Source organism: Brassica rapa, chromosome A09 (assembly GCF_000309985.2).
Source record: "Brassica rapa cultivar Chiifu-401-42 chromosome A09, CAAS_Brap_v3.01, whole genome shotgun sequence".
In the NCBI taxonomy this organism is placed as follows: domain Eukaryota; kingdom Viridiplantae; phylum Streptophyta; class Magnoliopsida; order Brassicales; family Brassicaceae; genus Brassica; species Brassica rapa.
The window spans coordinates 40,574,653-40,586,843 of NC_024803.2; the positions used below are offsets into that span (position 1 = coordinate 40,574,653).

The 12,191-nt window shown below is 40.0% G+C and overlaps 5 protein-coding genes across 6 annotated transcripts; 4 read left to right on the plus strand and 1 right to left on the minus strand.

Moving 5' to 3' along the window:
* Positions 1 to 1,905: 1,905 nt before the first annotated feature.
* LOC108869699 (auxin response factor 19-like) lies at positions 1,906 to 2,417 on the plus strand. Its single transcript, XM_018654449.1, has 3 exons — positions 1,906 to 1,962; positions 2,036 to 2,226; positions 2,315 to 2,417. The coding sequence occupies exons 1-3, from the start codon at positions 1,906 to 1,908 to the stop codon at positions 2,415 to 2,417; spliced, it is 351 nt and encodes a 116-aa protein (XP_018509965.1).
* Positions 2,418 to 3,138: 721 nt separating this feature from the next.
* Positions 3,139 to 3,961, plus strand: LOC103842657 (ethylene-responsive transcription factor ERF017-like). The gene has a single exon (XM_009119310.3). It carries the CDS (start codon positions 3,208 to 3,210, stop codon positions 3,781 to 3,783), a length of 576 nt encoding a protein of 191 aa, XP_009117558.1. The 5' UTR covers positions 3,139 to 3,207; the 3' UTR covers positions 3,784 to 3,961.
* Positions 3,962 to 4,466: 505 nt separating this feature from the next.
* On the minus strand, positions 4,467 to 5,845 carry LOC103842658 (probable carboxylesterase 1). The gene is given in 2 exon segments (XM_009119312.2): positions 4,467 to 5,523; positions 5,525 to 5,845. Coding segments are annotated over 2 exon segments (927 nt in total). The 5' UTR covers positions 5,633 to 5,845; the 3' UTR covers positions 4,467 to 4,704.
* A 51-nt stretch (positions 5,846 to 5,896) lies between these two features.
* LOC117128009 lies at positions 5,897 to 11,863 on the plus strand. Of its 2 annotated transcripts, none has more exons than XM_033279273.1 (6): positions 5,897 to 7,395; positions 7,486 to 7,775; positions 7,854 to 8,011; positions 8,080 to 8,194; positions 8,284 to 8,463; positions 8,545 to 11,863. In XM_033279273.1, the coding sequence occupies exons 2-6, from the start codon at positions 7,728 to 7,730 to the stop codon at positions 8,734 to 8,736; spliced, it is 693 nt and encodes a 230-aa protein (XP_033135164.1). In that variant the 5' UTR covers positions 5,897 to 7,395; positions 7,486 to 7,727; the 3' UTR covers positions 8,737 to 11,863. The 2 variants fall into 2 exon arrangements, with proteins under 2 accessions (XP_033135164.1, XP_033135163.1); XM_033279272.1 differs by having other exon boundaries at positions 5,897 to 6,557; positions 6,736 to 7,775.
* LOC117127840 lies at positions 6,414 to 7,723 on the plus strand. Its single transcript, XM_033278542.1, has 6 exons — positions 6,414 to 6,557; positions 6,736 to 7,009; positions 7,095 to 7,185; positions 7,271 to 7,395; positions 7,486 to 7,544; positions 7,658 to 7,723. The coding sequence occupies exons 1-6, from the start codon at positions 6,414 to 6,416 to the stop codon at positions 7,721 to 7,723; spliced, it is 759 nt and encodes a 252-aa protein (XP_033134433.1).
* Positions 11,864 to 12,191: the final 328 nt, after the last annotated feature.

The following is a 12,191-nucleotide window of genomic DNA, read 5'->3' on the forward strand; positions in this document are numbered from 1 at the left end:
GGTTTCAAATTATATACTATAGAAAACGATACGGTAGCGACTCAACGTGCATTCCACTCATGTGTGCAATCCATGCTAGAACAGCCCACGCTTCTTTTTACGTTGAATTTTCTTCCAATGAAAATGATAAATCCCTTTCGCTAAAAAAATCAATTTCTAAAACAATATATATTCGCATGACAAAATAATGAAAAGACTATGGTAAATGTGCTTGTTTCCTTTATAAATTTTAAGTACCTTTCTGTTAGTTGCAAACTCTACATCATATCGGAATAGATTAATGTACGTGTGAATCTGCAACAAAAAAAAAACAACGATTAACAAGTTAGAAAGAACAATCTGAGAAAGACAATAGATATAAATACAATATGACTAAATCAATTATCGAAAACTAAGAGATAATCAGATTAAAAACTTCTGAGATACAAACCCAAATGCATGTATATATGGTTTTTTTTTTTTTTGCAAAGTCTTTTTTTTTTGTTTGAGCTAAAAAACACTAAATCTATTAGTAACTATCGATCTGATTATATCCAAAAACTAGCGTAACAGTATGAGAATGAAAAGTCGTGTGTGTGGCGCGCTCGTGACTTTGCTGATGGGGAGCTGAAGGATGTGCTTTTAATTTTATGCTTCCGATTTTCTTCAGTTGAGAGTGAGTATGATCTTGGATTGTGCCCTTTTCATGTAGATTAGCGATTGATTGACATGACATATCTTATAGTAATCTCCATTTTCTGATTACTACTTGTTTTATTTCCCTTTGTGCATGTTGCTTTTGCGTTGCCTTGTTTATTCTCGGTACATAACTAGTTGAACTTATGGCCATTAGATTAATAATGGATCTTGAACTTAGCTTTGTTATATGACTACTTGTTATTGGAAGATCTCGTCTCAAAGCTTTTCATTACAGGGATATTTAGAGCTGTCAATTGATTGGTTCTCCTTTTCACAAAGTATTTACACTCTTCTCATTGTGTCTTGAAACTTGGTGTAACATAGCACGAGGAGTTATCTATTCCCGCTAGATTATGCTAACGTTACATAAGAAAGAACGAACGATCTTGAGGTGGGTAGACATCAGGGCCGGCTTACGAGGAGGACAAGCGGTGCGACCGCCCCGGGTCCGAGCCCGTGTCCCCCCTCCCCCGTGTAATGATAAATAAGGAGCTTAATTTTTTATAAATCTATATTTTTATATATAAAAAAATTATAAATACAATAAATAAAATTGAAAATGGCCCAAAATTATTTGATATGTATATAGTTTTATTTTCATTACAAAATATACAAAATATTACTGATTAAATTTTAAAACTATTTTAAACATTATCTCTATATAAATTTTATAGAGTAAAATTTTTTTTTTGCCCTAGGGCCCTATCACTGTTAACCGGCCCTGGTAGACATGTGTTTAGATTGCAACTGATTTGATATGCCACAAACCAAAAAGTTTAGCAATGATGTCCTCTTTATTTATTTCGGTATATATTTTCAATGGGTTTTCAACTGATAATGCGATGAACCGAAAAGTATTTGTACAGCTGCATGGGTAATCAATTCTTATTTTCCTTTGTCAGACTGAAGAGGCTGGTTCCTCAACTTAAGATGCATCAATGTTTAAGGTTCCAAATCCTGGCGAGGTATTATTAGCCTAAAAGTGTTTTGATGCATCCATCTCTAGTCTACTAGTGTCTTGGCAGTTGGCACTAACTATCTACATAAGTTTTTCGGATCATATCAAGTGGTTGGGGATCGCTTGGGGCTGTGCTGAGTCGTTTTAAGTTTTATGGTTTTGAGTCGAAAGCGTGGGTGATTGATATGAGAGATTAATGTTTGGTTATCACTTATCAGAAACAATACATTGAATTCATTAATGTTTTAAGCGTTTCTTATGGCCTAATCATGAATGGTGGTGGACTCTGGCCTAATCAGGCTCAACGAGTGAGAACATATACAAAGGTTAGATATCTTTCTCTGTCTCTCAAACAAAGCTCTTATCTTATTGGAACTTATTTGTTAAACCTTATTGAAGGTTCAAAAACGAGGGTCAGTAGGAAGATCAATAGATGTTACACGCTATAGCGGCTATGAAGAACTGAGAAATGACTTAGCAATAATGTTTGGCACCGAAGGACAGCTGGAGGATCCACAACCCTCTGATTGGAAACTCGTCCACACAGATCATGAAAACGGTATGCTGCTCGTTGGTGATGATCCTTGGGAGTAAAGTTCCAGGACCAACAACATGCTCTAAATAATCTCCTCTGTGTCAACATAATCTGATTATCATTGTCTGTTTGTTATTCTTTAGGGAGTTTGTGAGCTGCGTGCAAAATATAAAGATACTATCATCAGTAGAAGTCCAGCAAATGAGTTTAGACGGAGATCTTGCAGCTAACCCAACCACAAAGTAAGCTTGCAGCGAAACAGACAGTGATAATGCTTGGAAAGTACACTACGAAGACACTTCCGCTGCAGCTTCATTCAACAGATAGTGCATTTACATCAGTATCAACTTAACGCACAGCTTTTTTGCTGTTGTGTATACTGCAAAACAACAAACTGAAGAAAGTGCCAAGGTAATATGTGAGAACTTGATGTTGTTCTATTTTCTTGTTTTCATATTTTTGTATAACCTGTGAGAACAACAACAACAAAAAAGAGAGGACAAGTCTGTTACAAGTGTCTACATATAGTAACTACAGTGTAATGTTAATGTAATGTTAACTAAAACAATCATTTTCAGTAATCATCTGATAAAATTGACAGATTCTTCTCTACTAAAACTCAGAGAAATATTTTCAACCTTTAAATAATAATAAAAAAAGGAATCAATCACGTGGAAAACAAGGACAAGAAAATCAAACAGAGTCACAGAGTTCTGCTGAGTTTACCCGCGTGACCACACAATGAGACGGGCTTGTTACATATATCCGCCACGTGTCATTTCCCCTGACACTTGTTAAGACCGGTAATAAGTACAAACGCGCTCTCTTTGACATTTGAGTTTGACCCTACTCTTCTTCTCCACGCGCTGGTAGAAGTCAAAACACACACTCTTCACGCTCTCTCGCGTATATATATAAATCGACCAATTCCATTATCCAATTCAAATAGAAACTGAAGAGTGTAGACTGAAGAGCAGAGCTAAACCATTAACAGAATCGTACCGAACTGAACCGGGTTGGTTTGTTTGGTTAGGTGATGGAGGAGGAAGGATCGTCGATGCAGTCAAAGTACAAAGGAGTGAGGAAGAGGAAGTGGGGGAAATGGGTGTCAGAGATCAGACTTCCCAACAGCAGAGAACGCATATGGTTGGGGTCTTACGACACTCCCGAGAAGGCGGCGCGTGCCTTCGACGCTGCTCTTTTCTGCCTCCGAGGCAGCGGGGCTAACTTCAACTTCCCCGATAATCCTCCGGCGATCAGCGGCGGAGGAAACATGTCGCGGTCGGAGATCCGAGAAGCGGCTGCGAGGTTCGCTAACTCGGAGGAGAATGTCGCGAGGGAGAAGGACGAGGAGATGATGCAGCAAGAGTGTACTACACCCTCGGCGGCTTCGTCTTCGATGATGATGATGACGATGGACGTTGATGACTCGGAGTTTTTGAGTATGCTTCCGACGGTTGGTTCGGGTAATTTCGCTGCCGATTTCGGGTTGTTCCCCGGGTTTAATGATTTCTCCGATGAGTACTCCGGCGAGCGTTTCAGAGAAGAGCTTTCACCTACAAGGGATTATGAGAGTTACGATGGCTCGGCGGTGCATCTTTGGAATTTTTGAAGTTTGTTTTTTTTGGGCAAGACGGCCATATCAACTTCGCTTCTAGAATTTTAATTTGGATTTATTTATTTATTTGTAATTCTTTGCCCATTTTTTGGGATCATTATTTCGATAGTGATTCATTATCTTCCTCAATTTTTTGTTTGTTTGTTTAAAAATGAAAAAAAAATTATCGGTATATTCGTAGCAATGGCCCAACATTGGTATCCAGTTTTGCCACGTGTTATTAGAAAGCACGATGAGAAAGACCACGTGTTATATAGTCTGGATTGAACCTCAGGTTAAAATACATTATCATTTTTGTAAAAGGTATAATCATTTAGTATCTAACTATTTACTATTTAGTGCCGATGGCTTGTATTGGGCCTAAGATGCATCCATAAATATACCAGTTACGCCACAAATATATTTCAGGCCCATCCCAAGCAGCAAGGCATATTACACTTGTGTTGATGTTCTTTGTTATCACTTTTTAGCAGCATCTTATTAGAGTTCCAATATCACCAACTCACAAAAAAAAAGAGATGGTATGGATGAATCTACAAATCTTTGTCTTCGAACTGTTGCTTATATAGTTAATACTCAATGTATGTAAGTGATAATAATTAATCATGAAATTCTTCTTTGTTGCTACAATGCTACACTTTTCACATTTCATACACTTCATGATTTTAATGCGCAAATGACCAAAATCTTATTTTCTTTCAAATTGACAGTACAAGGGGTGGCATATCAGTTAAACAAGCTTGAACAACACATGTAAAAACTGAATGTTCTACATCTTATTGATTGATTTCGACGGACACACACACTCTTTAAATAAACTGAAGTATTACAAACATAACCAACTTCCTCAAAAGCTGACAACTACTTGAACTGTAACCGACTACTCAAGACTCGCTTGAGACATCTTTTATTCCTTCAGCGTTTAAGAAACTCTTCAAATCTCTGAACAACAACACGAGCCCTGTCAGAATTAGGATTCCTTAAATGGAAGACGTGACCTTCGCCTTTAGTCTCCATCACTTCAACCTTCCCTTCCCATCCACTCTTCTTCAGCTCCTCCGCGTAAACCCAACCTTCCCTCGCCAGTACATCTTTCCCCGCCACCATCACCAAAACCCGCAGGCAACCCAATCCTGATAGATCCGACCCGACCACGTTGATCCACGGATCCACCACTCCTTTGTCGCTGGTCGGGCTTGCAATATCCCAAAGCCCTTCAAAATATCCCACCGCACCAACTCTTGACAAGAAAAACGGATGGAACAGAGTCATCCCCGAGATTATAAACTCTCCTCGCTCTTTTCCAGCTCTGATCCCCATATGATGCGCGATGTTTTCTCCGGCACTGTCTCCGGCGATGAACACTCTACCGAAGTCTGCGTTTTCGTTCAGCCAATCTTCCGGACCAGACCCGGAGATGTGTCTGAATATCCATTCCATCGCGTCCCACGAGTCTTCATACACTATGGGAACATGGTGCTCAGGCGCACGCCGGTAGTCCACGGAGACGGCTATGCAGTCAGCGGCTGAGACCACAGATGTGAGGAAAGTGTGGTAAATTGGAGAGAAAGCTGTTCCCATGATGAAACCTCCACCGTGAAAGTAGACGAGGAGTGGGACCTTCTTCTTATTCTCTTCACCGGCTAGGGCTTTACGAAGGAGGTATATCCGGAGAGAGAGGTTTTTCTCCGGTGAGTAGACGGCGTCTTTAGAAACGACGGCGTTTTGAGGGTTTTAGTGAAGGCGGGACGAAGGTTTCGGCCACGAGGCGTTCGATTCGGCCGTTCTTGTAGACTCGAAACCTTGGATAATAGTCGTATTCGAGCTCGGAGTCTGAATCCATTGTAAAGAGTCGGTGACGATGAAGAGATGATTTGGTGTTTACAAATTTTTATGAATGATCTTTGCTCTCAAACTCCTCTACTTTCTAGAGGTTTTTGGTCGAGGCATTTTGTTGTTTTCAGATCTTCTCATTTACACTTACACCTGCTAAACTAATAATTCATTGGTTCAAATAATGAAATGCGATTTTTTGATAAAAAATATAATATACATTGGTAAACTTTTTTGTGAATCACAGTCGGTATACATCTATAATAATAATCTTGGCTTTTCTCTCACCTCAGCCCTCCACGTCCTTCTTTTTGATGTGGGCATTTGCCGCCACGTGTCGGCTCTTTACTGGTCACGCTTTTCCTATTTTTTTTTTAAAATTTTTTCCCTTACTCTATTGGGCTCTGGCGTATTCTCTTTGGGCTATGGGGTTTTCTAATTTGTTCCACCATCGCGGCCCAGCTGAAGCACGCCTAGGGCTTCGACGTCTGTTCTTTGTCTTCGTCTTCTACCTTCTCATCTCTGAGTCGAGACCACGCAGAGATTCGAGACTGTTCCGTATGCCTAACGCCTCCGATCTCAATAACTTCGCACCTTAACTCCACCTCACTCCTTTTACTCCACTCCTTCTACTTCAATTGCGCCATCAATACACCTCTTCGTTTTCCATCGTATCCGGCTTGATCCTCACCTATAAATACGGCATCAAGCGATCTTACGATGCACACCTCAAATCTATCGAACTTTAGAAGTACGCTCTTTTCTAATCTCTTTTCTATCAACCGATTTCGATGGCGTTCACTCTTCTTAGCGACTTGAAAGCCGGCCGATGCTCCAATACCGCGGAGGTCCGTCTGCTGAGGGTTTGGGAGGCTAGGAATATCAACAAGGGCATGGAGCTAATGAGTCTTGACATGTTGCTAATCGATGAGAACGTAAGATCCGTTTGACTCTTCTAAAACCTCTTAATATTTTGTTTGTCTAAGATCCGTTTTAATCTTCTACCATCTCTTAATTGTTTAATTTTCTAAGATCCGTTTTAATCTCCAAAAATCTCTTAATAGTTTAATTTTCTATAGATTCTAATTTTTTTAATCTTCATTGCTCCATCAGTCTACTGTCGTGCACGGAACTGTCTCTGCCCTTCTCCAGCTTAGGTTCAGACCACGTATGACGGAGGGATCTGTATACACACTAAGCGGCTTCGATGTGACGCGCAGCAGCCCGAAATACCGGCTATCTGATGCGCCAGTAGCCATTCGTTTCAATGATGGCACCGAATTTGAAAAGCTAGCAACGACATCTCGGACGATACCCACGGAGCACTTCCGTTTCCGACCGTACGACCAGATACTTGGACTAGCCAACACTGGCAGACAACTCCCTGGTATATAAACATTTTGTTATTTTTTTTTATGGTCGTCGTTTACTTATGTCATGCTCTAACGTTCTCCCAATCCATACTATGTCAGACGTAATGGGAGAGCTTAGTGCAATTAGGAGCACAATAACTGACCGTATCCCTGGGGCTCAGCGCGTAATGCTTAACTTGCGTCTTGAGAGGTATTGTCAATCTTCTCAGTTTCATTTGTTATTCTTTTAACTCTAGCATATCACTGACTCACTTTTTAACATGATTTTTTTGAAGCGATACTACTGTGTGTGTTAGTATCTTTGACTCCTTGGCCCTTGCATTCCATAGCAAGCTCGATGTGTACGGAAAAGAGCCAAGGATCGTTGTTGTAACAGCCGTGAATCCTAAGTTGGTTTCAGGTAAGCTTGCGTCCTGTCATGGAGTTGATTATTATAATTTTTTTTTTTTGGTTGTTAAAAGCTTATATAAGGTCCCATGTGTTTTGGCAGGAAAGTTATATTTGAATGGCACTTCTGCGACACGTGTTTTTTTTGATTCCGAAACCGCTGTAGGCGTAGATGCATTAGCCAGGCAAGCATCCTTTCTCTTATTTGATAACGCTTTTTTTTTTTTTTTTGCTATTGATTTGTCATAAGCGGTTACATTTTATTATCCTCGCAGGTTACCAAGTGGTGGTACAGACCAGGCAGGGTCTTCATCCAAGGTGGTTCACGCACAGAAGATTGAACCCATGACAGTTTCAGAGCTTAACCAATTTATCTTCACGGCCGATCCTCAGGTTTTTTTGTTTACATGTTCTTAATTTTACTACTTCCTAGACTTCACTTAAGATTGCGATTTTCTCTTGATTTGACAGATAATTGAGTTTCTCTGTACGGCCAAGGTGACTGAGATTCAGCTTGATGAGGGTTGGTGTTACATTGGCTGCTCCACTTGCTCCAAGAAACTCATCCGAGAGGAGACTTCATTCACATGCGTCCCATGCAATGAAACTAATGCTGTGGCTAAACTCAAGTAAATTATTTTCGGTTTGTGCTTTTTAGTGGTTGTAAAAAGTACTAAATTTCGTTCCAATTGGACAGGTATCGTGTGATTCTCTCCGTCTCAGATGACACTGGTGCAGCAGCTTTCCTTGGTTTTGATGAAGAGATTGCTAGCCTGACTCATGTTCTTGCTTCTGATGCTGCACATATCGTGGTAATCCCTCTAATTGGCCTCTACGCCTTGAGCGTGTAATGTATTATTGTATACTTAGTTTAAGTATTTTTTTTTCCTAAACATTGCAGGGGATAGGTACTAATGCCCAAGTTGACATCGACCTACCTCGCTCACTCGCTAATCTGGTGGGGAGTACCTACACTTTCCAGCTCAGGTTAAAGGACTTCAATTTTGGTCCAAATCACCGAAGCTTTACCATATCTCGCATATTCCCCGCACGTGATCTTGCGCCAAAGCCAACTTTTTCTGTGAGTGAACTTGAGGTCTCTTTATTTGTAAGTGACGCTTACATATTGATCTGATATAAAATTATCGGGTGTTGCTAGCAGGATGGTGGCGAGGATACCGATCAATCTATACCCCAATCTGTGGCAACAGGATTAGATGTCGGAGCTGGTATCGTAAACAATGGTGCAGATCAGCTCACCGATGCTGATGGTGCACGTATGGTGCATGAAGCAGCAGCATCGGGTGAAGACGCTGGGGAAGCAACTGCACGTAAGAAAGCACGTGTGGAATGAGTGCTACCTTGGAACCCAAACAACCACGATTAGACTATATGATTCTCTGTTTTTTATATTTGGATTTAGATTTGTCTTTTAGTTCTTTGTTTTTTTTTTTAAGGTCTTTGCTATGTCGTTTTTTCAAATTTCTCTTAATGAAAAACTATGGGTCGTGGTTGTCCTATTTTCTATTTCTCAGGTGCCTGGCATTAATTATATTATCCATTAACTTCACATGTGTATGAACCACCGTCCGTCATGTAAAAACATAAATTAACCAAGTTAAAACATTAGTTTTCGTTCTGATACATGGTAAATTTAAAAACTATAAAAAGTCACCTCAACTTAAGTGTTAAATTCGAACTCTCTTTCCTCCTAGCACATTGGAAAAAGTATTGGTTTTGTACAATTAGTGGAAGAAAACCACTAACAATCAGTTTGCCTTGAGGTACAAGTCATTGGAAGTTCCGGCTAACCTTAAAATGTTGACATTTTATCACGTTGGCAAGCTACTTTACACGGCATCATTTAGGAACCCATGACATGTACTTAATGTGGATAAATTTCCTATAAAGTTTATAAAGATTGGGTTTGCGCTAGGGGTTATTCATGTATTTAAAATCAAACAAAATTTAGACTAAGTTTGCATTGTAGAGGCATATATTACAAAATCAAAACATAAAAATATAAATAAACCCATTACAAAAGTGGCTTCAAAGTGGGTATTTTAAATTTTTCTTCCTTTCCTCTTATGTTAGGGGAAAAAATTAGTAAGCGTGATCGAAAGATCCAAGTGAAAAAAGAGGATTGCATAGAAAAACATTATACAGCGAATTTCCGGCTTCAAAGTGGGTATTTTTCTTCTTTTTCAAAAAAAAACATTATACAGCGAATTTCCACTGCTTCTTCCAAGCCCTAATGACAAGTACTTAATGTGAAGAACATTTGACAACATTGAAGCTTTGACATACTTAATATTTTCGTTCTCTCTTACTACTATCTATGATTAATATAAAATTTATATTATGGTACATTAAATTAGAACAGTAACAATTGTATGCTGCCTGCCTGTACGTCTCCCATTCATAAAAAAAACTACACGCACATCCTCAAAACAGTGCACATAGCATGAAACAGCCGTTACAAACAAACCTCATAATTTTCTCTGGATTTTCGTTGCAGACTCTGTATCTGTGATTTCATAATAAAAAAAAAACTTTGGCTACATCTGCACTGCAAGAAGTCATGGTTAAGTCCCCGGTACCAGAAACAGATAAAGGACCTTTGAGGAGATCAAGGAGAACAGAAAGTGTTCCTCTACTATCCACACCATCATCATCAACTGCAACTAAAAGAAGCCGGAAAAAAAAAAAAGGTTAGTCGTAGCGATACACTAATTTACACATACTTATATATTTTGACGCCTTCTCCAAGTTATTTACTCTCTGTTTCATCAGTATCTGATGAACGCCAGCCTTGGTTGAAAGAGCAATTTCTACCACTCACACCTCCAACTTTGCTCGGATGCAGAGGAGACGTAGATCGTATTAAAGGTATATGACCCCTCATTCTGAGTCTTATTTATCAAGTCAAATCTAATTTGTTGGCTCTCCCTTTCTCCAATCCGATTACATTCTCAGAAACTAATGGGCGTCTCGCCCGACAGAACCGAAGAAGCATGCGCGCAGAAAAGAGAAACAAGGCACTACAACAAGAGATACAGCACAACACAGCCCCTATCTTAGCTGTCCAAAATAACACTATCAATGTTGTTGACACAGAACGTGGTAATGACCAAGCAGCTAGAACATTCAAAATTTTATTTTAATTCGTAACTCAACTTGCATTATTAATTTGAATTATAGATAACAGAAGAATAGCTCGGGCTCTGCGTATGGAGAGACTAATCAACAAGAGAGTAGCCACTACAAAAAAATGTTAGCTCTTCGTTAAGACTTATAATTGCTGGCAGTTTACAAAGCGTCTTAAGCTACTACAGTCTTTCTATTACTAATACCATAGTTTTAACTTTTTTAAAACAGCATTAGTGTGTGCGAGTGGAAGCCGACCAGGTATGATTCAAACCATCTATGCACATGAAATTAACAATATATGATGCCAATAAAACTTTCTCAACTGAACTGGCAGGGAGGTACCGGCGCCCAGTTGTAAACAAGTGGGAGTTAGCAACATGCCCGGACTGTCAAGCAATTGTCTGGAATGCAGAAGCTGTAGTTCAAGAGACAAGGAACTCACCCAGAAGGTTCAGCATATGTTGTCAGCAAGGGCGTGTAAAGCTACCACCTAGACGACAACCACCTTCGCCTCTGAAAGAACTTCTCCAAAGATCAAGCTTCAAAATTATGATCCGCGTTGCTAATGGAATGTTAGCCTTCACATCCATGGGTGGCCAAATTGACAACTCTGTTACTAACACTCCTGGACCCTTTTCATTTAGACTTCATGGGCAAACTCACCACAGAATTGGTTCTCTACTTCCACCAGAGGGGAAACCTCCGCAGTTCTCGCAGCTTTACATAGTCGACACAGACAATGAACTGGCAAACAGAAAGAAGGCATTCAGCAAGGGTACGTCCGATCTAGCAGTTGATGATAATGTGATGGCTGGTTTGATCAAGATGTTGGATGAACATAATCCACTCGCCAAGACTTTCAGACATGCACGAGACCGTATTTTATCTGGTGACACCGTTGAATTCAGTGTAACTTTAGTGAATCAGAAACATCGAGGACGGCAATATGACTTGCCAACTGCAGGTGAGATAGGTGGTTTGTACGTTGGCGACTTCACGGCTGACTCTGCCGGTAAAGATTTAGTGCTCGAGTACAAGTCATCTAAGCTGCAACGAATCAGTGATTTACACCCTCTGTACATGAGTCTTCAGTACCCGCTGCTGTTTCCCTACGGAGAATATGGATACGATGAGCGCATACCTTATCACACTTCTGAAAACTCTAAAATAAAACGAGAATATATGACCATGAGAGAGTACTACGCTCATCAGATTCAGACAAGACCATCCGAGGGTATGACAATCATTATCTCTGGAAAATTGCTTCATCAGTATATTGTGGATTCTTTCACTGCGACCGAGCAGGAAAGATTGCGCTTCATCAGACTTAATCAAAAACAACTGAGGGCTGAATTATATCAAAACGTCTGCGATGCTATGGAAAGTGGAGATACAGATGCTAGAAAAGTTGGGAAAAAAGTCATTCTACCTTCTTCTTTCACATCAAGCCCTCGATATATGTCTGAGAAATATCAAGATGCCATGGCTATTTGTCGTTGGTATGGTAATCCCAATTTGTTCATCACATTCACAGCAAACCCGAATTGGGTTGAAGTGAAGGAACACCTAGACGTTTACGGAGGTGACTCACCGAACAATAGGCCAGACCTTGAATGCAGGGTTTTCAAACTCAAGTTGGAAGAGCTCATGTCAGACTTC